The following is a 23,636-nucleotide window of genomic DNA, read 5'->3' as shown; positions in this document are numbered from 1 at the left end:
TTTCTATTTAATTGTCCCTGTCAAATTACCTTTAATTTTGACAAGAATAAGTCCATTAATTCTAATCCCACGTTTTAATTTAGGCAAAAAGGGATGAAAGCATTTGCAACAGAAGGAAAAACTCTTTCCCTTCATAAACCACAAGGATATTAAATCTGGTCTCTCCATTTTTTGAAGGACAACCAAGCTGGAACAGGAGTACTCCATTCTCTAACTACAGGAAAACAAAGGTTAATTCTTTACTATTTAAAAGGAGCTTGTGTGTTAAGAACAATGAAAACAGTAAGAAAAAATATTTTTATTTCCTACCACTGCTCAGAAGTTGCCTGGTAGATGATTTCATAACCCCATTAGGTCTAACATTTGTCCAGTCTATTTCAGAAAACATTACCTGGCAGGAAGACACTGCTCTTCTGCTTTGTGGGATCCTTTGTCTAAAATCATAAAAGTCACACTGTGCTTTCACAAACATAAAGCATGCTTTTTAACTGACATTTAGATTCTTCTTGGGTTCAATTCTAAGAAAGATGCAGAGGGAACAGGTAACAGTGCCATTCTCCTGCCAGGCCCAGCACGAGTGTGGGCATCGAGATGGGAATTTCCAGCTCCCCAGCATGCTGGGAACTCTTGGACCTCAAAGGACAATAAATCTGTCAGGCTCATAAGGCAATCCTGCTGTGATTCCGATTACGATGCACATGCTGCAGACCAACTATGACTGCTTCTCTGCACCACCCAGAGAGCATATATGTATTTTTTTATTTCAGTATAAATGAAAAGCCAGCAAATGAAAGCTCTGCTCTCAAGAAAACTCTGCTTTCAGGATAGAGGTAAAAAAACAAACAAACAAAAAAAAACACTAACCAAAAAAGCCCCCCCCTCAAAGGCACTTGAAATGTAAATTATCATGAGAAGCGAACTGGCCAGCAGACTGACCAAGATCACACTGTTTTCAGGGTTATGGTGTTGTCACCACTTTGAGGAAGATGCAGAATCAAGTTTCCCGGACAACATATTAGCACAAATCAAAGCTCTAGATGTTTGCTCCCAGCCAGACCTACTCAAACTCTGTTATCTATCTCCCCTCTGCCTACATCTTCTCTGCCACTTCCATTATGGACGGTACATTCCTGACTTAAACCTCTTCTGAAGTGCTCCCATGCACTTTTAAAGCAATTACTCAGCTCATAATTCAATAGCCGTGAAGCAGAAGCATAGCCAGAGATTCTTTGAAATGAAAAATTTATTTGCTTGGAGGGTTTTGTGGGTTGGGGGATTTTTTGGTGGTGGTGTTTTTTTTTAAAGCAGATTCCAAATACTTATCTTCTGGGTACATTAAAGTATAATCTCACATAGATCCATTTGGAAACAAATGTGTCATTGTCAACAACTAATAATTCAAACCTGCCCCAAGCAACCAGCAACCCCATGAAGAAAAAAGGTGCTCTTCTAAATGTCATTATCTGAGGAAAAAACTTCAGTAAATATGTTATTCCTTTCACAGTGCCCTTAATGGCACATAGGTCTCTGTCCTTTGCACGTCCTTCCATTCACTCCTTGAGAATATCCAATTCATTCTAAACCACCTTTGACAGATTAACGTTACACAGATATAGAAATCAGTGACGTAAGAAATCCTGAAATGTACAGCAAAAAGCCCTACAAGATTTGCCTTCTTGGATGTTCCTAATTTAGGGAGTCAGTCTCATTCCTCATTCTCATTTCTAAACATTAAAAAAGGAACAAAACCCTCAATGAGGCTGCAGCTGTAATGAGGGACCAAGGGAGCTGCTGGTTTGTCAGATGCAAAGTAATGTACCATGGAAAGGGACTACATCACCAGAACAAAATCTAAATTAAAACTCCATCATGAAACCAACCCCATTTCCTCCGAGTACACAATCCTTAGCACCAGAATTTACATTCTGTTTCAATCTCAATTATTTTATCCTTTTTTGTATTTATGCATTGTTGGGGGGGAGGAATCTTCTATAATACATAACAGAAATCATTATGATAAATTATGGAAGTGCCCTGCATGCAATTATTAACGCTGCCAACATATTGGCAATAGACAGTAATTGAATTCCCAGGCAAACGCTATTAAGCAGGCATTAAGGTTTTTCCTTTTGTTATTGATGTTATTCAAAACCTTACTAAGGATATTGCAGTTTTCCAACCAGCACTATTAAAACTAAGAAATAAAGGCGTAAGTGAAACACCTGGGTTTCTGCCCATTTCACATGAGATGCACAGTCATGAACAACTGATTTAAGGCAAGCATTAGCTTCTGTTCATTGATTTTCATCTTTGGTTTGCATCTGTATATTCTAAAGGACTGTTACCAACCAACAAGGATTAAGCACGTACATTGTTGCGCTGAGACTGGGGCATATTGCTAAGGAAACACATATATTGTGTCTAAACACATTTAATTAATTTCATAGCTACACACACATCTCCACAAGTTTTGCCTTTCAGGTAGAAAAGAGAAAGTTAATCATTTCATAAATAAAATGTGGGGTTTCTTACTCAGTTGTGCTAAGGTGCATTTGGCAAGAAGATGGAATTCATTAGAAAATGCACAAGAAAAGCATTTTTAAATTGTTTTGTTAGTTAAGCTTAATTTTGTTCCTGTTGAATGCAGTGCATTCACAGTAATTTATTCAGAAGACATTTTCATTTAAATCTACTGCTGATATCACCGCACAAAAAACAACGAATACAAAAGCATTTTTAAAAAGCTGACATTTATAAAATACAGTAAACAAAGGCTGGTGATTGGTAAAGGGAGAATTATCTTTCCATTTCTCTTCTAGTCTTCAGCTATACTTGCTTTGTATGTTAACTGACATATCCTAAGCTGTTACAGCCTGGTGAGAGGCGTCGGGGGGCAGACCTCCTCTACAAACTCACACCGGACACGAGTCCTCATTTGTGCACAGACACGTAATGCGGAGCCTGCCCCTCACTCCTCCAGGCAGCAGGAACATCAGCACCAGCTTTGTGTGTGGGGAAAGCGAGAGAAATGACATCCTGAATCAAGGAACAATGATACCCATGGCCCCTGCCTGGTCTCCCTCAAAGCAGTGACTGCACATTACTATCAGGATTAAGTATCCCGTAGAATCTGATAACGTACTGATTGCTTCCAGCCTTCTCCAAACATCAGGAAGGTTTAGACAAGTCTCAGCAGTAGAGTTTCATATTACTAAGACATCTGCTTTGTAAGTAACCTTGTTACTGTGAAGCTCAGAAATTATTTGTTAATGAAATCTGAAATAAATCTCTGTAAGTGATGCAGCTCCTTTTGCGACCACATCTCAGTCGGCTGCAGTCTGCTCGGATGAGCCACTGCAGAAAGCTACACATTAGCTATCAGTTTAGGACTCCTGAAAGCAAGCCCCAAATCTCCAGAAGTATCTTCACTAACTTCTTAATTTTATTTCCAACATTTGTGATAAACCAGGCTACTATCAATCCTACTTTTCACTGTTTTTTCTTCCTGTAGCACGACACTTCTAGAAGGTGCAGATCAGAGCATTAAAAACTAGAAGAACTGGTATCAGGAAAATCCAGAAATTTCAGCAAGTTCCAAGAGCTCCAAAATCACACGGACTGAGGCAAATGAAAGATGTGCGCTGTACCTACATGGACGCAGATTATTACTTTCAGAGAACAAACCCTGTCCTCTCCAGACTTGCTCATGAGGCTCCAGACCACCCCGAGAAGTACGGCCATCGGGACCCCAGCGGTAAGGCGCACAGGGCAGGGATCTTCCTTCGCAGACTTTGATGCATGCTCCAGTTTGGTAGCCAAAGATAACACACAGAAAAAGTAAACTAAAGATTAATTTGCAACCCCATCAGCGTGCCAACCCAAGTTCTGCAGCGAGGGGCCCACACTCCCTGGGAGCTGAGCTGAACTCAGCCAGGTGCTGCAGACCAGTGATGCCGGTGGATCAGCTGGTGACAGCTCCTCCTTTTAACCCACAGGCAGGACAAGAGCTACCATGGTAATAAGGCTGTAAGCAGTCAACAACCTGCTCAGCTGAGCTGCTTCCGCCATCAGATTCATCAATTACCTTGCAAATGTACAGTAAATTATCTATACCAGCAGCAGAAGTTATTATGTGCCTCTGGAGAAACACAGAGAACCATCCCACTACAAACTGCACTCAACCCATTCAAACAGTGAGCTCGCCCAGCTCGGTGAAGTCAGACCTTATCCCCTGTTTACTGCTTCTTTTGTTATTTGATTTTACTAATATTTCATTAAAAAATTAGCAGTTTGTAATGATCACTCACAGTGGTGAAATCTGCATTTAATGAGAATTAAAATAATCTCCCTTATTCCCTCCCAAGACAATTGAAAGAGATCTCTGAAAAGAACCAGAGTTGGCTTTGTCCCCTTAATTACCCTCCATAATCAGAGACCAGACACAGAGGATCTGGGCACAGTCTTTCTGGGTAGAACAGCAGCAGTATTTAATCAACAGTTTAGACCATCTGCAACTGTTTTGCAGCAACACATAAAGTTTATGGATTCCTGAGCTCTGTATAAACTGGCAGGTGCTGCTTAATTTCATTTTTTGTTGCAAGAGGTTCCTTTTCCCACTCTGACAGACACTTGATACTGAACTGGTGGCACACAGCCCAAAATCTTCCATGACAAGCCTGGCACTAAGGGAGAACCATCATCTTGATTAAGCAAGGGCAAGATTAGGTATTTAGAGGAGACAAATTCAAAACAATGTAAGAGAAAAGTAATTATTTTGGCCTGTGCTGAGGGAAACAGAGAAGACCAACTCATATGCAGCAAGAGATTAAAAATCAAACAGTTGAGGCGCACACCACCCATCATCCAGCCCACCCACCTGACAGCCAGTGCCAGCTTGCAGCAAGGGTGAAGGAGGAGATCCTCAACCAGCCCGCGCCTCAGCCCAGTGCAGGAAAGCTCCCAGACCTGCACTCAAGTTTTCTGCAAGCAGAAAACCAGAGCAGGTGAAGAGCTGCTGTACGAGCCACCCTCCTCTTGGAAGCAGCAGCCAGCTGGGTACAGCAGGCAGCCTGGAGCAACACTCCCTTCGTTCACCTGCCACGCACAAGCCAGCATCCTCCCTGTGGCACAGGCACAACAGAGGTCTGATTATTCTGAATTCTGCTCATTTGGTGGACAAGAACGTACGTTTCTAAAAATGATACAGGAGGGCACCCGCTTCGCCCATCTCTACGAGCCGTAGCGGACGCCTGACCTGCGCCGGATGGAAGGCAGCAAAACCTGTTGTTTCCAACTTTTTTTTCTATCTTTCAGCCAAAAGCATCCTCACAGAAGGGAATCTCATTTTCTCAGAATCACAGCTATTTACGTGCCTTCTGCTCCTCCACTCCTTTCACATGTCTTCACCATTTTACCTAATTCTGGAGGTCTGAATTCAGTGCCACTGAAATCCAACACACTTACTCTGAAGTGTTATCACTGAACAAGAGCCATCTGTATTCAGGTGAGAAACCAGAAGAGCACAGCATCAGGACAAACCCTTCAGGCACAATTTCAGTAGTTGGTTGAAAGCTGCAGAATGCTTTTTCCCACAGCTAAGAATAATTTCAGCAGCAAGGAATGAAATTAAAATTTATCATACCCAGCAGCTAAGCAGCATTTCTTTACCTCTAGCCCCCGCCAGAATACAGCCCCACGCTGTCACAGGCAACTACTCACATCACCGTACAGAAGGCTCAGCCAACAGAAAGCTGTACAAAATCAAAGTGACCAAAGCAACATGGATGCACACTTTCCTCCAGAGCAGAAGGGAATCCTATGAAGGGAAATGAACTTCACAGTTTCAGAGCAAGAAAAAAAACAACAAACAAAACCCCAAACTAGAACCTGGTTAAAAATTTACAACACACAGCAGCTCAATACAGGTATACCTTTCTGCGCCTTAGGTGTAAATTATATCACAGAACAAGAACAGCATCATTAGCCATAACTGAGGCAGAGAATACCAAAGAATTAAGGAACATGAGAAATTATCATTCTAATTCAATACTGAAAAATAACAGAAACAAAAATGGTAGGCAGAAAAATACAAAAGCAGAGCAGATCTCAAAAGAGCAGGACTACACTATCAGCACTGCACAAACGGATGGAGTAGGAAGGATGTTAGAGACAGTGAGCCACAGAAGAAAACGTCCTAGAGCATCCTAGAGAATCTAGCACAGTTCTCAAAGAAAGACTGTTCTTACAGGCATACTCCAGAGAATTTTGATACCACTGTGAAAGGCTGATGAGAAATTTCTTAGATCCAAAGGTAACTTTCCCTCTTTCCCCGTGCATCTCAAAAGAACACATTCTGAAAGTACAAACATGGACCAAACTCTTTTCAGCTCTGAACATGTGGTGCCCCCACAGAATAACACGTACCAGGATGGCACGTAAGAAGGAGTTCAATAATGAATCCTGTATTCTGAATTAAGAAGTTGATCCACTCACGCTACTCCCACACTCAATTACTTACAAAGTAGATAACGTGTTAGAGTGCTTTTCTTACCCACCTACTCACAGGGAAGCACCAATGCTGTTTGCCCAAGAACTAAAGTAAAAGCCAACACCACCACATGTACAAATCGCAGCAAAAGTACCAAAACATTCTTGCAAATCCATGCTCTTGTTCCCTGACCCACAAGAGAACACACTACATCCCCTCTCATGACAATAAATATATAATTTACCACATCTGCTTACAAATCAACCTCCAAACAACAAATAAGCAACAATCACATGTGGAGAGGAGAAAAATACTCGGAAGATAAAAGAAATTTTTTATAAAATGGAAAACTTTTTCAAAATACTTTGGTAAGAATCAAATTAAATGGGTTTTGTCATAAAACTGGTACGAAAGAAGAACAAGAACACAAGCCATGACACCAGCACAGTGTCATGTGTCACTTTTCATCAGGAACAGGCGCACAGGCACCAGGACATGGAACCCTGCCCATCTGCGGGAGGAACGGCATCACCAAAGTCACGTTCCTGGAGATCCCCCGGTAACCGGGTCCCACCGGGGCACCGCTCCTCCGAAGCAGGGGAGAGGCCCCGAAAAGTTGGCTGCACCCTAACCGGCTGCGGTGGGAGCGCACCGAGAGCGGCCAGGCACGCCCTGCGCTGCAGCCGGCCCAGGCCCCGCCGCCCCCGGAGCTGCCGTGCCTCGGGGCTACGGGCCGGGACCGCGGCCTCGGCCACCCTCAGCACGGGCCGGCCCGAGCTGCGCCCGACCCTCCCCAGCGGGGCGGCAGAAAGGGCCGGGGCGGGCCCGGGGCCGTTCCCCGCGCACCGAACACTCCCACCGGCGCGGGCGGCCGGGCCAGGCCCCGCGGGAGCAGCCGGGCCCCGTCACCCTGACGGGCCCCGCCGCCGCTCACCTGGTAGCTTAGCAGCTCCCCCACATCCATGGCACCGACCGGGCCCCGCCACCGGGAAACTGTCGCCAAGCTCCGGGGCCGCGCGACGCCGTGCCGTAAGGCAGGGAGCGCAGGCGAGCCGGGGGCCCGCCACTCTGCCGGAAAGCAAGGCGGGAGGGCCGCTGCCGCAAAGCGAGCGACGGGAGGCGCCGCACTGCCGCAAAGTAGCGCCGGGAGGCTGGCGGGTGACTGAGGGCAGGCGGCCCTGCTGCGGCCTGGGTGCTGGGTGGGCGTCAGCCGCGTCCCACGGGCCGGGCCGGGCCGGGCCCGGCGGCCACCCCAGAGCCCACGGCTGCGGCAGCGGCTCCGGGGGCCGCACACTGCGCTGCCGCTGGCCCGGCCACCGCGGCCCGGGGCCGCCCCCGAGACCCCCCGCCCGCCGGCTGGGCTCGGCCTGGTGCTGCGGCCTGCTCGGGGGAGCGGCAGGGCCGCGGGGCCGAGCGATACCGAGGGAGGCGGGGGGCTGGCGGGGGGGTGGCGCCGGCTGCGGAACGGGGAGAGGTTAGGGCCCCTCCCGGCTGACGCGGGGCGGCCGTGCCCCTGGGGGTGCGGGGGGAGCCTGGGGCCCGGCTGCCGCGGTGCCGCCGGCTGGATGCTGCGTAGCACCCGAGGCCGGGGAGCACAGCACCGCAGCACGGCCCCCGGGAACCGACCCTCCCTGCTGCAAAGCGGTGGCACCGAAAATCGGTGGTTTCTTTTGACACTTTTTCCATAACCACCTGCGAACCTTTCCCGGGGCTGAGGCAGGCTTTGAAAAGCAGAAGGCTGTTGCCAGTGTTTATTGACAACATGCTTCTATTTATATACAGCGTCATTAACCGCTGTCACCTTGAAAACAGGCCAGTAACTGAGCACTGAATGCAGCAGGAGGGGACGTGACGATCCCTCTGTTTGATGAGGTTGTGACAAATAGTTCTGTAATTCAACAAGATGCAGAACCACAGACAGATTGAGGCATTTTTCAATTTAACAAATATGAATAATTAGAAGAGAGTCAACTTGGCCAAAATCTTACAGATTTTATTTCAACTATGCTTTAAAAACCAGTTTTGAGCTAAAATAATTTTTTATAACATAATGATTGTAGCTATTACGCAGTTATCTCGGTGGGAGTCTGCTTTGAGAACACTCACAAAATTAAAAATATATATAATGTTTTCAAAGAAGTGTCTCGCATCCCCTGTTGTTTTAGTGAAATATAGGAGATACCAGTCATGACAAAATTAACTCTACAAATCTGCATTTTAAAGATGAAATAAATAGAAGATAATTATTGGATCATCTGCCTTTCCTTTATTGAGTGTTCAGCTTGTTCACCAGCTGTGAAACCAGAACATTCACAATCACTCACAGACCCGTGAAGATGATGCAGCCATTGGGAAGCCTGACCTGTGATGGTAATAAACACAACAAACCGCTGTAAAACACGTGAAGTGCAGCCGGAGATAAGAACTGACCCTCCGTCTACGGACAGAAACACCAGGCATGGTGATCTGCTTCTGCTCCAAGGTTCTTCCTCCCTGTTCCCTTCCCTTCTGAATTACGTTCTTTCCCAAAAAATCCTCATTCCCCTCCATAATAGCACCTTGAACATGTATTTTACCCACGTGTCAAGGCAGTTGGTGCACAGAATGAAGCGAGCCCTATGGGGGCAGGGCACAGGCTGCACAGCCGCATGCCCCAGCAGCGCAGGACTTGGTGTGCAGCGTTGGCACTGGGGGTGAGGCGCGGCGGGACCACCAGCAGGTGAGCTGCAAGCACCCCACTCTCAGCCCTCTGACGTGTGTCGGGCGGCTGGCCTTGGAACGTGTCAGGCAGCGACAGCAGCCCAGGGTCACCAGGCGTTTGCTGACAAATGCAGACAGGGAAATGCAGCCAGTGCTGCATGGGAGCTGGGGGAAGGCAAAATCGAATAATCTTCAGTTAGGAGAAAAGACCAAACATGAACACAGCTAGTGAGGCTGGCACCTCCTGCCTGGAGCTTCTCATTAGACAAAGGGATAGAAAATGGTTGATTCGCTTCCCTGGGAGGACTGTGAGGCCAGGGGGATGTTCAGGAAAACAAAGTCAGGAATTTGAGAAGTGGCTGCTGCATTAACTGACTTAAATAAAACTTGATAGCCAGGACTCTCTAACCTCATGGGAAAGGTGCGACAGCTCAGGTGCCATTTCTCACCCTGATGGCTAGAAATCCCTTGGAGGCACAGGCCACCACCCCTTGCCCGTGGAGGCGAATTAATTGTGAAAACACTGGCACAGAAAAAGGAACGAATGCGAAGCAGAGGCTGGGTGCCAGCACCTCCCGTCCCTTCTGCTGCGCAGGGAGGACAGTCGAAGCCCCTGGGACACAGCCGGGGACGTAGCTGGAGTGCCGGCTGTGGCAGTGCTTGGCAGGCAGCACTACTGGGGGGCTGATGGCAGTGGAGGGCAGGTGGGAGCCCCATGGATCCAACAGTTGCTGCGGGGAGGGTCCCAGCCTGCACACATCTGATTCCCAGGCTGTCTTGAAAGCCCCTCTCTATTTGCGACAGGCACCTAGAAGCAACCCGTGAAGGCTTTCCTGTTGCTGTGACCATTTTGCCCAGCACTGTGAGCCCTCGGGGCGCTGGGCAAGAGGAAGGCAGCTTGGGCATGAGCACAGCATGGCGCAGTTGTCACCAAAACAGCCCCCAGCTCTGCCGGCTCCTCCCGTCCCCAATCCTGTCCCCATGCTCTGCCGGCCCCATCACGCTCCAAAACAGCCATGTTGCTGCCCGGGAAACCTAATTCTCACTGAGCTGCTGCAGGGCAGGATTCAATAACAGAGAAGTTTTATCCAATAAGGGGAGTTGGAGCACAGGGACAAAATATTGAATTAAAAAGCAAAACCAGGAGCAAAATCAAAGTATACAAAAAGCCCTCAAGGAAATGAAAAGATGAGGATGAGCTGGCTGCCCTGGGTGGTGGGCTCTTCATGGGGCCAGCGCCAGCCTGTCCTGTGGAACAGTAGAGCAAGTGGCACAGCTGTGGGAAGAGGCTGGAGGCTCTCGACAAGCTGGAGCAAACCCTGTGACTTAGCTCGGACAGGAGGGCCCTCTGACCCCAGGGAAGCCTGGCTCCGCACCCCCAGGCACACTCCCTCTGCGAGGGCCAGGGTATGGCCAATGCCCTCGTGGCTTGACTGTCCCTGCAGCCCAAGGACTGCTCAGCCAGAGGCAATGGGACCTACAGCACCGTCCCCCTCTCCGGGGGCTCCAGGGTGTCTCAGGACAACCCAAAACAGACCTTATCTGACTTCTTTCCCTTAACCACACCAGCACAAATGGGCACAGAGGGCTGCTGATGGCATGGTGGCATTGTGGCCTCCCCAGCTGTGGAGGCACAGAGGAGCTGGGACCCAGCAGCCGCTGGCAGTGGGGAGAAGCCCCAGCTGCCACAATGGTCCCAGCAGCACTGCACGAGTGCCCATATGGAAACATTTCCTCAGCTCAGCCCGGCGGGGCTGCTGGGGGATGCTCGGCACCACAGCTGGGAGCAGTAGTGGGAGGAGGAGGAGAGGAGGAGAATCCCAGTTTAATTTTATTCTGAGTTCAGGTTTCAATCCAGACGCCTCGAGATCTAATTCCGAATAAATAATTGTACTGAGTAACCCTGGTCCCCCGGTGATTAACTAAACACACTGAGGCTCGCTGAAATTGAATTAGTGGTGTGCACTCAGCCGTTATTACCCTCCCCATTTCATGAATATTAATGAGGGGTTATTAAGAAATGTAAATGATGCCTCAGGGGGTTGGGAGCACGGGGAGGGGGGTGCAGGGCAGTGGGGGTTGATATGACAAACCATTAGGAAAACAGCCTGATTGAAGCCACTTTTTAATTATGTCAGATCTCGCTTTCTTGGGTGCAGCAGTGTTTCCGGATGCTTTCGTTTTTATTAAAATGAGAAAAAGGGAACAAGTTATAGCTGGAATGTAAAATGAGCATTTGCAAAGTGGCAAAGCTGCACCCTGGCAGCGGAGGGTGGTGGCAGGGCCCTGCTTGCAGCTGCCTGCACCCACAGGCTCCCCACCGCCACCAGCCCGGGCTGGCTCCCAGCCGGGCTCCTCCATGCCGCTGGCACAAGGAGGGGGACATGGCACCCCATGGCACCCTCAGCTCAGCCACGAGGGTCCCCGCAGCCCCTGGCTCCCCTGCCACAGCCCCACTCCCTGCAGCCCCTTTCCTCCCAGTTCAGCATCGCTGGTCAGGAAAGAGTGGCTGTGATAAAACTCATGCATTTTAACAGGTTCTTGCAGGCGCTCCCCGCACCGCTGAATAAAAGCTGACAGGTGCAGCTGAGTTAATCAGAGTGGATAATGGAGGGAAAGAAAGAAATCTCAGACCAAATTGCTGCAGAAATCATGAGCCGGGGCTCAAAACTATGCAATTAAACTGGGATGAAACTTAAAGGGGAAAATGGCCATTCTCTGAGCCCGGAGCCGCCAAGTGTGGAGGAGCCTCCGTCCTGCGGGAGGGATGTGCCACCGGTGCCATACTGGGCGCCTCGGTCCCACCAGTGCTGCCGCATCGGCGTTTGCTGGTAAAAGAAAGCAGGCCTGGAGCTCTTCTTCCAGAGGGCAACGTTAGATCCAACACTTCGTTGGCGTGATGAGCGTGGCACCCGCCAGGCCCTGGTTCTGCTGTGGCTGCCATCCTGCCACACCAACCGCAGTCGTCTGTGCCCTGCACGCAGCAAACACCAAACCCATCACCCAAATGGCTTGGGGCGGGCTGGGCTATCAGACAAGTTAAAAAATGTGCATTTAAAGTAGTCGAGGCGCATTACTGCGGCCAGTGGAAATCTGCCGGCATTACTGCGGTGTTATCACGGATAGATCGGACAGCCTGGGATGGGAATCCGCATGGGAGTTTGTTAGGATTCAGGTCTCTCCACGCTGATAGCTTCGTAATGCCAGGCTTGCCTCTTAATTGCACCCCTAAGTGTTGAAATTACTGAAGAGTAAAATGCAAATGGACTGTAACCTTTCTGGAGCTCGCCCCGGTGTTACCACACCAGCTCTGTGCCGAGACGCCTGCATTTCATTCCACTTTCTTAATTGCTAATAGAGCTGCCGGGAGATTCTCTCCTAAGGCCCTGTAGGGAGAGGAGAGGACCCCCTCTGGGGTCGCACCCCAGTTCCACCAAGCTCAGGGCACTGGGGCAGCTCTGGGAGCTGGCCCCCACCACGTGACGCCAGCTGCAGCCCCACGGCCCCACAGCCCCACGGCCCCACACAGCCAAGCCGGGGCTGCCGGGTGACAGACCAGAGCACAGAGCAAAACATGCAGCCTTTGCCCTCCCTCTCTGGTGCCGCCTTCCCAGCCCAAGAGCTTCGGTGTAACACCTGCCGCGGGTCCTGGCCAGGGTCCTGGCATACTGGGCACCGGGTGCTGGGGTCCCAGGGTGCTGGGTGCTGGGGCAAGTGCTCGCCAAGCCAGACAGCACTGTGGGGCCGGGAGGTGCAGGTGCTGGCAGGAGAAGCCAGCTGTGGCATTAAGGTTAATGAGATTTTCATGAACCTGCCGATTCATTTGGCAGGCAGGTAGGGGGGCCAGGACCCTGGTAATTAAATGGAGCTGACCTGTGAAATCGGGCTGTGAGGGGCTGGAGCGAGCAGAGTGGAGGGTGGGAAGGGGAAGAGGTGCAAGGAGGTGGCCAGTGGCCACAAGCCGTGGTGGGGTGGCTGTGGCCGTGGCTGGGCTGCTCCCTCCTTGGCACCCATGCTGGCACTGCTCACCGTCCTGGCACAGCTGGAGTGCCGGTGCCAGAGCAGCACCTTATTTGTGGCTCTGCTTCCCTGAGTTAAACTCCACAAAGTGTGACAATCAAAATTAAAGATTTCTCCAGAAAGACAGCCTGGGGGGAAATCACTGCTGAGGCCGACAGAGATTTCCCAACGGTGACTTTTAAATTAAAGGGGAAAAAAATTTCTTTAATTTGGCAGCATGCTTGGGATGCAGCTCACTGGGCACGTTATTATCCAGCTCAGCAAATGCTCCCAGAATTCACTCACACTCCAAATTACTGATCTCTCCATGAGGCAGTGTATCCCTGCCTGTGCTGGCATCCACTGGCACCAGGGGCCTGTGGCGCAGCCCCATGGGCAGCAAGCGGGACAGGGACCAGGCTGTGCCCTGCCACCCCAGAGCCGAGCCCTGGTGGGTGCCCCCTCCCCATGCCATCCCAGCTCCTTGATGGTGGAAAATGGCCGGATTCTGCTCCTGCACAGGATGAGCCCAGCCCCAGCCAGCACAGTGATGCCCCGGGACACCCACACCGGCACAGGTGATTCCTATTCCCACTCCCAGCCCCTCTCCCAGCCCCTCTTGGTATTTAATGGTGCAAATCCAGACTGATCAGGGCTGGGCATATCAGCACTGCCAGGCGTGTGTGTGTCTGCCTATGGGTCACCCACTAAACACCCACCAGTGCCGGTGGCCCCTAACAAGAAGACGGGGGGATGAGGGGCACTCAATGTTTTAACAACTTTCTTTCCAAGCAGAGTGTGAGCTCTTTGATGCTGCCTAAAGCACGACCCTGCCCGCAGCCCAGGTGCTGGCTCTGCACTGTGCGGTGAGGACGGTGGCTGCCTCTGCGTCCCTGTGACGCTGCTACCCACCATGTGCCCAACCGCCAGGGCGGCCCCTTCCCGAACATGGGCTGACTCAGGTGCTTGCCACGGAGCCCCAGGAGCCTCTGCAGACCCACTGTGTCAGCACGGGGGCTATGGGTGTGCAGCTTTGCTGGCTAGATTACATGCTGGACCCAAAGCACCAGTGGACACCGTCACTGTCAAAGCCTGCTCATTGAGATCAGAGGCACCTGCACACCTGAGACGCACCTCACCGTGCTCTGCCATGCCATATGGTAGCACGGAGAGCACTGCAGCACAGCAAAGCACTGGGGCATGGTGAGCACTGCAGCACAGCAAAGCACCGCAGCACACCGAAGGGCTGGGGCATGGCGAGCTCTGTGGCGCAGCAAAGCACCATGGCTCCACACCACCTCTGTGCTACTCCAGGATGCTGCAGGGATGTGACACTGTCCTTGTGTCCCCACAGGGATGCCCCGAGGCCTTTCCTGTGCCCCGTGGGTGAGGACAGAGCTCCTGCCATCCACCTCATCCTGACACATGCCAGCGGCTCCCACCAGGCTGAGCATGGAGCACAGCAAAGGGGTTTACTGCCATATCCAGAGAAGCTGCCACTAGTCCCCAGCATAGGAGCTGCCCAGGGCCATAGGGAATGGTGCACAGGGCCAGCCCTGCTTGGCCAGGGTACAGAACCACAGGCAGCATGGCCAGCCCCAGACCTGCCTGCCCTGGCACAGCTCTTCCCCTTCTCCCCCCGCCCCTTCAAGATGAAGCAATGAAATTATTTTTCTACTTGAGTAGTTTTCAATTTAGATTAAGAAAAATCTGTGCTCCGTTAGCAACATTGCAGTAAATCACAAGCAAGCGGCACTCCACAGCTGACAGCCCGATCGCTTATCGGCTGCAAACCTTTTTTCACTTTGACAGGCTCCAAGTGTGACATTGAGCGAGGGCAGTGGCAGCCCAGTGGGGACGCTGCGCGGGGAGGCAGACCCCACCTGGCACACACCCGGGGGCACCACAGCTCAGCTGTGGCTGCAGGCAGCGCCCAGAGCAGGCAGGCAGTCCCAGGCAGGATCAGGCCCTTGGGCATCACAGACTGGAGACGCAAAGGGCGGCACCAGCCCCCGCCTGCCTGTAGCGCCAGCTCAGCCAGCCCATGGCACTGCTCCTGGGGTCACCCACAGGAGCCATACCAGGGGGATGTGCTCCCTCGCTGTTGTCCCACCCGATCCCTCCAGCCCAGCACACCACAGCAGCATGCCAGGGCTACACCAAGCACCTGCCGCCAAGGCTGCTTGGTGCGCCAGTGTCTTGCCGAGCCTTGGCTTTCACCCATCCGTCACCACTGGCAACCTGGTGGCACCCGACATGGTTGTGACAGTGGCCATCGCCAGCTGCGCTGGGAGTGGATCCCTGTCCTCATGTCTGTCTCCATGTTGCCACCATCCTCACGTCAGCACCATCAAAAGGAGCATTTGACAGAAAACAAACCTTTTTTATCCCTCTGGTTCTTCCAGCTCGTTTATTGCTTGCACGGGGCAGGCAGAGCTGTCAGTGCCTGAACCTCACTCATCCGTTTAACCTTGGGGGAAGAAACACATTTGTGCCGGATAACGTGCATCAGATGGTGGCACGGGGAGCGCCTGTAGCTGCTGCACCTGATGGATGGGCTACACGGGCCTCGCCTGACCTGTGCTTGTATGTTATCTGCATTGCTGCGGGAGGCTTTTCATCACGCCGACAGCTCCAGCATCACCTGCCTGGCAGGAGCTCCTCACCAGGGATGGCTGCCGGCAGCAGCGGCCAGGAGGGGCTTGGCTACGAGGCTGTGGATGGCACCATGGCAGGCAGCGAGCCACCATGCCACGGGAGGGGAGAGGCAGCTATGCCTAGGGGAGGGTTGGCAGGCTGTACCCATGCTACGTGCCTGGCTGCGGTGGGGCTGGAAGGATGGGGACAGCCCCACTGGGAGCAAGGCTGGTGCCTGCAATGCCCAAGGGGACAGAGGACACCCTCACCGCTGGCAGTGCCACCAGCCTGGGTGAAAGGAAGAGGCCAAGCTGTTGCACTTGTCCTTTGGGTGACATTTTGCCAACAAGGGGTCCTGTGACAGTGACAAAGAGGGTACGGAGCTGGGCAGCCCAGAGCCCCAGTGACGGATGAGCGCTGCCAAGTGCCGACACAAAAGCCATTTGGTGTGGGGAAATGATAGATGCTAACACTAATTTTAAGCACAGGCAGCCGAATTCCTCCAGACAGTTGCGGCGCTCAGGATTTAGGGCACAGCTGCTGGGTTCAGATAAGGTGTGAAATCAGCCCGGCGTGCAGGGTGTTACTTAATAATGAACGTCTCATGATGGATGGGGGTGGCTCAGCAATATAACCTCCACATTTGGAGCCTTTCAAATCTCTTGCCATCAATCCTGGTCCCTGCCAGGCAGCGGGAGGGGGAGCTGGGAGCTGGCAGCGGGCGCATGTCCCACCAGGTGGGCACCACAACTTGGGCTGCACAATTTCTCCCTGGCACCACCGGCACCTTCACGGCTGGCAGCAATGCTGGAGGGGCCTGGGGCCGGATCGTGCCCAGTCCAGGGTGGCCACAGCTGGTCCCTCCAGTGCTGCCACAGCATGGCCCCACGCAGCTCCTCTCCTCCCTCGCCGCCCACAGTGCATTGCTGGCTGCTCCCGGTCGGCCTGCGGTGATCTGGGCTGCCTGCATGAGGAAGGGGACAGTGAGATGTCACACCCTCCCCGGGGTCACCCCTGCTCACCCAGCACCACGCCTGGAGCCAATGTCGCCCCGCCACGACAAGCAGGCTCTGACCCACGTGGGTAGTGCCAGGACATGGTGCCAGCCCAAAATATTTATGGTAAAAGCAATGCTGGAAATGGCAAGTTCCGGGCTTGTCTGTAGCATTTAATCTTTCTTCTGACCTTATAAAAAAATCTATTTGTGTTGAGATTTTAAATTCACTTCTTAAATCACCCACTACAGGCTTCACACCGTATTAATTTCTCCTCAAGCAAATGAGTTTGGTATTTGCGCTTTTCCAGTACCACCAATGCCAGCGCACAGGGACGATGCATGCCGTATCCGCCCCCCCCGACCTGCACCCTGCTCCCTCGCCCTGTGCTTGCTCACCCTGTGCACGCCCCTCATGCACGCTCATCCCCTTGCACACTCATCGCCATGCATGCCCCTACGTGCACGCTCACTCCTGTACACGCTCACCCCCTTGCACGCTCACTGCCATGCATGCCCCTGCGTGCACTCTCACTCCTGTACACACTCACCCCTCCCTTGCACGCTCACTCCGCTGCACGCTCACTCCGCTGCACGCCCTCATTCTCCAACACGCTCACCCTCCTTCCTGCTCGGCACACACAAGCCCCCCGAAGGGATCCCAGGGTAGAGGCCCGAGCAGGACGGCCACAGCTGCCGCCTCCCAGGAGGAGGAGGATGGTGACTCGGATCCGGGGACGAAGGCCAGAGCAGGCTGGCGCGGCAGGAGCACCCAGCCCGGCTGCGAGGCGGCGGCAGCGGGTCCCCCGGGCGCCGGGGCCCTGCCCCGGCCCCGGTTGCCCCCGCCCCCCGGCAGGTCCCTGCAGCCCGCGGGGCTACGGGGGGGGCTGGGGCTGAGGGGGGAGGCCCGGGGCTGCGGGACGGGGCTGCTGGGGGGCCCGGGGCTGAACGGGGGACCGGGGCGGCTGGAGGCCGCTTGGGGGTCCGGGGCTGAACGGGGGCGGGGCTGCCGGGGGCGCAGGCCGGGGGCAGCACGGCGCCGTCAGGGGGGTGCCCGGGCCGCGGGGCCCGTTCCTGTGCAGGCGCCCGGGAATGCGAACGGGGACGCACCCGGGGGAGTGCGCGAACAGCGCCACCCCCGATCCCGGTCGCGGGGCACTTTGCTTGTGCCGTGAGGCCGGGCCTCGCCTCCCCTCCCTCTCCTGGATCTGGCGGCCGATTCATTGCTGGTTCTGCGCCTGGGGGGCTCCGCCGGGCGCCCCCAGCCCGCGGCCCGGCGCGGAGCTCTGCGGGTCCTGCCGCCGCGCAGCCCCGAGGGCGGGGGGAGGGGCGGCCGGGTCCGGGCAGCGCCGCCGCACAGCAGCCCCCCGCCCCGGCGGCCCCGGCTGCTCCAGCCCGGAACCCGCCCGCCCCTTCCCAGCCCGAAGGTTGGACCCCCGAGGCGGGAGCAGCAGCAGCCGGGGCACGGCACGGCGCCGGGCGGGCAGGGAGATGTCGTGATCTGCTTAATGGGCATGAGCAGAGTGCCAAACCGCTGATTTACTGCCGAGGAAACGCTTAATTTAGGCAATGTATTTAAAGGAACTAATTAGAATTGTATTAATATTTATGGGCCTTATGGAGAAGCTGATAGTCCCTATTTGAGGGTATTAACTGTTATCTTATACTGGGCAGGACCGTGGTGTTTGGAGGCAACTTTAATCGTGGTGAAAGCAGCCAAGATCTCGCCAGAAGCCGGTGACGGCAGCCTGCCCACCACCGCACATCCAAACCATGTTTGCAGCGCTAATGAATATCTGCCGGAATTAATAAGCCTGCCCATGGGGTCCTCCTCCCCAAGCATCCCTCTGAGCATCCCTCTGACAAGGGATGGGTGTAGCCGCCTGCTCAGGGCTCTGCCGTGGATGATGGGGGGCCAAGGGAGCTTGAGCCCCCCCCCCTCCTCCAGCCCCTCAGAGCAGCAGCACAGTCCCCACACCAGCCACAATGAATGTTCCCACTCCTGCTGCTGCCAGGGTTCCCTTCTATCCAGCCCAGAGAAGGGTGCCAGGAGGGGTCCAGGGGCAGGCAGCCCCAGCGGCCCCCAGCTCATCCATAACCAGTTCCCTGCCCGCACCCAACCTCTCGCTATAGCAAAGTTCGCATCAATTTTCCTTCCCCTCATTTGTCTGTAAACCATGAAGAAAAATCACCACCGTCTGCCCGCATCAGGCCGCCGTGGTGATGTATGGCTGTAATAAAAAACCCATTTTGGGAGGCCGCTTCCCCGTGCCGCCAGCCGGCACGCCACGCGTGGCTGTGCCACCATCCACACTGTGCCACGAGGCCGGGGCTGCCGCCTGCCAGGCCCCCCTGCACCTCCATCCCCGTCTCGCCGCAGCTGGCTGTTACAGACAGGAGCTATTAAAGCTGTTACAGAGCAGCAGCCTCTGTGGCAGCGTTCAGGCAGCCAGTGCTGTTAAACCCCAAGAGACAGATTGTGGAGGACGGCCCGATGGGGGCTGAGTGGGGGGCAGCCTGCCTGCGCTGGGCACCCTCCTCACACCAAGCAGGGAGCAGCCCTGGGGTCCCGCCTGAGCTCCCACACAGTGGTCACACCACACACTGGCTCCAGGGACAGGGCCCTGGGGATGAGATGATGCCCCCCCTGCCCGCCCCACATGGGGACTTTCATCTATGCAGCCACAGAACCAGCTCAAGGCTGAGCAGAGCAGGGGGGAAGGGAGCTAAATAATAAATGGGCACTTTCAGGAGGTTTTCATCTTTTCTGTTTCAAGTTCCTCACCGTCTCTGCCTGCAGAGCTCACCAGTGGCACAAGGGGAAGCAGCATGCATGGCACCATCTGGTTGCTGCAGATTTGGCACAAAACCCTGCTCTGCTTGAGTAAATGCCACTCTTGAGGCACTCCTACCCCCTAAGCCTGGCCCCGGGAGGTCAGGGGCACCAAGGCACTGCCAGAGCAGGTGGGCATCACCCACCAGTCTGGCACCAGCTCCCCGGTAGATGCCCAGAGCAAGGGTTCTCCTGCAGCTGCCCTGCAATTCATCACCCCCGTGCCTGGAGGCAGTGCCAAGCTCAGGCCCAGTGCACCCCCCTGCTTTGCCCACCCCTGAGCCCAGCCCAAGGCTCCCCAGTGCAGCAGGCAGAGGCCTGGGTGTCACCACTGTGGGATGGCCGTGGAGGTGCTACTGTCCTGAGGCACACCAGGTGCTCTGTGCTCTTACCAGCCTTCCCAGGAACATCCCCAGCATCTGCAGGCAGCCCACTCAGGCACAGACCCCTCCCCTCTCTGGGCTCTCGTTAATTAGCAAATTAATACAATGTGAGTGCTGACAGGAGGTGTTTCTGGGGAAGACCTGCAGGTTCCTGGCTTGCAGGTGGTGGTGCCCAGCAGGGATGGTGCCACCCCCATGGGAGCTGCTTCTGCGTCTCCCCCAGCCCTGGCTGCACCCTGCACCCATGCCAAGCTCCAGGCAGCAGCAGGAACATGGCAGCTCCCAGGACAGGCACTGGGACCAGCCAGCACTGCAGGATGAGCAGGGAAGGACATGAGGCCTCGTCCCCAGCCCAGAGCCCAGCTGGCAGCAGGCTGGCATGGGGACAGGTACCCATGGCCTGTCCCACACCTGGCACCGCAGCGTGACCTGCCTCCCCTGGCCGTGCTCTCCTCAGGCATTGAGTAGCTGGAGGTGCTTGGCCAGGGCAGTGGCAGGGGGGGGCTGTCCCTGCGGGGCCACTGAGGGCCCGGGAAGGGGCCATGTCCAGGAGGGATGTTTCACACCAGAGCCAGCACTGCCCAGCTCCATCCAGCCACACGAGGTACTAGGGTCACTGCCCCAGCTGCCTGCTGTGGGGGCCAGGCTGAGGCCAGGGTTTGGGCTTACAGCACCAGCACAGGTAGACATGGCTGGGAAGGGAAGCAGGAAGGCACTGGGGAGCATGTGGAGCTGTGGGTCAGGTGAGACAGTGGAGACTGGGCTGCTGCAAGCCAGGCATCCTGGCAGCTTTATTGTATGGAGCAGAGTGGCACTCCAGACCCTGGCCCCCGGGGCTGCCAGCCCCACTGCTTTCTCCTCCGTGGTGTCACTCTTTGGCTCTCCCTGGGTGACAAAAGGGGACAGTGAGGCGGGAGTTGCAGGCAGGGTAGGGGGGACACTAGGGTGCTGGTACTGGGGAGCACAGCTGGCCCTAGACCTGCTGCTGCACTCACTCCTGGTGCATTCACCCCTCAGCATCTGCCCCCCAGCCCCAGGCACAGGCTGGCCCCTGGCCCACACCCCCAGGGACATGGCACTGCCAGGAGCAGCTCTTGTGGTTCCAGTGTTGCGCAGACACAACCACCATGCCAGGGAAACCAAGCAGCCACAGTGGCTGTTAAACCACCAACAGCCTCAACCACCAGTGGTAACACTCAGGAACAATGTCACAATCAGACAAGTGCCCTCACAGTGCCACCCCCCTGCCCAGGCCACCGTGGCTCTGCCAGCTCTCCCAAATGCCCACCCTGTGCCAAATGCATTCAGCAGTGGTGTGGGAAGGCAAACTGCAAGAGCAGGCTTTTCTCCCAACCCGTGCAGGCTGAGCACCTTGGTGGTCAGGTTTCCTACTTTGATAATCAGGCTGCAAAATTATGATTACTAACATTATTGCCTGGCTGACCAAAGATGACGCCAGCTCCCAGGACAGAGCTGTGAGCTGCTTCAAACCACCCAGCATAAACACCTGGAGACCCCAGGCTGCGCACTGGGGCCCAGGGATACGGTGTGCCGGGGTGATGGGGGATGCTGCTGCTTTCCCTGCTGTGGCAAGGCTGCCCTCGCTCTGTGGCGAGGCCAGCAGACCCTCTAGGTCCGGCTGCCTGGCTGCAAGCAGTGCAGCTCTGTGCTCCCACCCCATGCCCAGCCCCCACCTCCGCCCAGGCAGGGGCAGCCCAGTATGGCCCAGTCCAGCCCCTACTCTCACCCAGTTGCTGGCAGACTTGCTGGCAGACTTGCTGGCACTCCTCCACCGTCCTGAAGTTGTTGGCATTCCCCCCACAGCCACTGTAGATGAATGGCTGGCAGGTCCCTGTGGCAGGGTTGTAGGCATAGTGATGGAAGAGTCCCCTGCATGGGCCACGCACAGGCGGGAGATGACAGATGTCACCTGAGGACACAGGGCCTTTGGAGGCAGCAGGACCCAGGAGGTGGTCCCAGCCAGCGGGCAGGTGCCGGGCTGTGATACGTTTGTCCGGAGGAAGGCAGCCGCGGCCGCAGCCAGTGAAGCAGCACTTCTCACGGTGGGGACAATCGGTGTCGTCACTGCAGGAGCTGTTGCAGGGGGCGAAGGTGTGCAGCACCCTCCTCTTGGGGCAGACGCCCGGTTTGGCTGTGGGTGGAAAGGACACCGGCTCACGCATGGGGTCTGTCCTGGCTGTGGCCCCCCTCCCGCCAAGCCCCCCAGCTGCCCTTACCTGGCACCGGCTGCGTGCAGCGGACATGGCAGCCCATGCTGCAGCACTTCCCGCTGCCTCTGCACTCGCTGTCGCTGCCACACTCCACCAGGCAGATGGTCACCAGGCCGGGCTTGGGCCGCGGGCAGGAGCCCCTCTTGGCTGGGGGTTGCCAGTAGGGTCAGGACCCCACCAGCCCCTGCCTACTCCCACCGCCCAGCCAGCCGCGGGGTGCCCGCCTCCGGGTCTTGCCGGCAGGGAGCGACGGGCACCCCTGCCGCCCTTCGCCAGGGGGGTGGGAGCCGGGGGAGCAGCCACCCCCGCCGGCCCCAGCGCGGGACGCAGCGCCCAGGCAGTGGCTCTCGCATGAGCCCGGCCAGGCCACCAGGCCAGGCCAGGCGGGGCGCGGGTCTGGCAGGGCTGCAGCCCGCCCCCCCCCCCCCCCGAGGGCAGAGCACGGGCTGGTCGGGGGCTGCTGGGGAATGGATACCCCCTCACCTCCAGCGGGCAGCCGGCACTCCCGCCCGCAGCCGGTGCTGCAGCAGCGCTCGCTGCCCGGGCAGTCGCCATCCGAGGAGCAGAAGCTGTCGCAGGACTTCAGGGGGGTCCCGCTGGGTGGGGGGCACTCGCCGTACTTCCCTGGGAGGGCGGGCAGGGGGTTACGGGACGCAGGCAGAGCCCCCCAGCCTGGGCAGCGCCCCCCCACTCCCCTCCCCTTGCACGGCTCGGTGCCGGCGGGAGAGGCGGGACGCGGGGGGACACCTCCCCGACCCCCCCGGAGGCCCGCTCGGCCGCGGGCTCTGCGGCAGGTGGCCCACCCAGCGCACCCCGGCCGGGGGGCCGGGGCTCACCTGGCAGGCTGTGCCCCGAGGCCAGCCGGCAGTGGCCGGGCGGGCCCGGGGGCGGCAGCAGCAGCAGTAGCAGGAGCAGCCCCGACTTCATGGCGCTGCCCCCGCGCCGCTCGCCGCCGCTTAAGTACGGCCCGGGAGCCCCGGCCCCGGCCCCGGCCCGGCAGAGCGCCCCGCGACGGTCCCCGCCCCCGGACACGGGCCCGGGGCTCCCGGAGCCCGGCCCCGCTCCCCGGCCCGGCCCGCTCCGGCGGAGCAACAGCCTCCTCTGCCGGCCGCCCCCCGGAATGCCGCGCCGGGATCGGGCCCGCTGCCCTCGGAGGCCACGGGGCGGCGAGACACGGCGGGTGGGAGCACAGGGGGGGCCGCGCAGCCCCAGCCCCAGCCTCAGCCCCAGCGCAGCACGGCTCGGAGCGGGCAGCGGGCAGCTGGCAGGGAGCGGGCAGGGAGTGGGCAGTGGGCAAGGAAGGAAAGGGGCTACGGGCAGGGAGCAGGCAGCAGGCAGGGAGGGGGCTGTGGGCAGGGAGCGGGCAGCAGGC

The 23,636-nt window shown here is 56.0% G+C and overlaps 2 protein-coding genes across 2 annotated transcripts in view; both read right to left on the bottom strand.

The window, feature by feature from the left end:
• The window catches only part of CTNNBL1 (catenin beta like 1), a 55,646-nt gene extending 48,087 nt beyond the window's left edge, over positions 1-7,559 (bottom strand). The window contains exon 1 of the mRNA XM_037402107.1: positions 7,422-7,559. Within this exon, the coding sequence (XP_037258004.1) occupies positions 7,422-7,451 (30 nt within the window). The 5' untranslated portion in view covers positions 7,452-7,559. The remainder of the gene's footprint in view (positions 1-7,421) is intronic.
• Positions 7,560-20,797: 13,238 nt separating this feature from the next.
• LOC119154507 (WAP four-disulfide core domain protein 2-like) lies at positions 20,798-23,235 on the bottom strand. The gene is made up of 5 exons (XM_037402115.1): positions 23,101-23,235; positions 22,748-22,888; positions 22,271-22,411; positions 21,781-22,185; positions 20,798-20,918 (listed from the first exon to the last, which is right to left on the bottom strand). The coding sequence occupies exons 1-5, from the start codon at positions 23,189-23,191 to the stop codon at positions 20,902-20,904; spliced, it is 795 nt and encodes a 264-aa protein (XP_037258012.1). The 5' UTR covers positions 23,192-23,235; the 3' UTR covers positions 20,798-20,901.
• Between the last annotated feature and the right edge of the window lie 401 nt (positions 23,236-23,636).

Source organism: Falco rusticolus, chromosome 10, assembly GCF_015220075.1.
Source record: "Falco rusticolus isolate bFalRus1 chromosome 10, bFalRus1.pri, whole genome shotgun sequence".
In the NCBI taxonomy this organism is placed as follows: domain Eukaryota; kingdom Metazoa; phylum Chordata; class Aves; order Falconiformes; family Falconidae; genus Falco; species Falco rusticolus.
Note: the sequence above shows the minus strand (reverse complement) of the source record. Positions and strands in the feature narration are given on the sequence as shown.

What these genes read in the sequence shown, in the direction of transcription:
- LOC119154507 (XM_037402115.1), bottom strand. Translation starts at nt 23,191, where the DNA reads ATGAAGTCGGGGCTGCTCCTGCTACTGCTGCTGCTGCCGCCCCCGGGC. An exon ending in CTCGGGGCACAGCCTGCCAG is followed by an intron (nt 22,889 to 23,100) that starts GTGAGCCCCGGC and finishes CCGCCCTCCCAG; the next exon opens with GGAAGTACGGCGAGTGCCCC. An exon ending in GTGCCGGCTGCCCGCTGGAG is followed by an intron (nt 22,412 to 22,747) that starts GTGAGGGGGTAT and finishes GGCAACCCCCAG; the next exon opens with CCAAGAGGGGCTCCTGCCCG.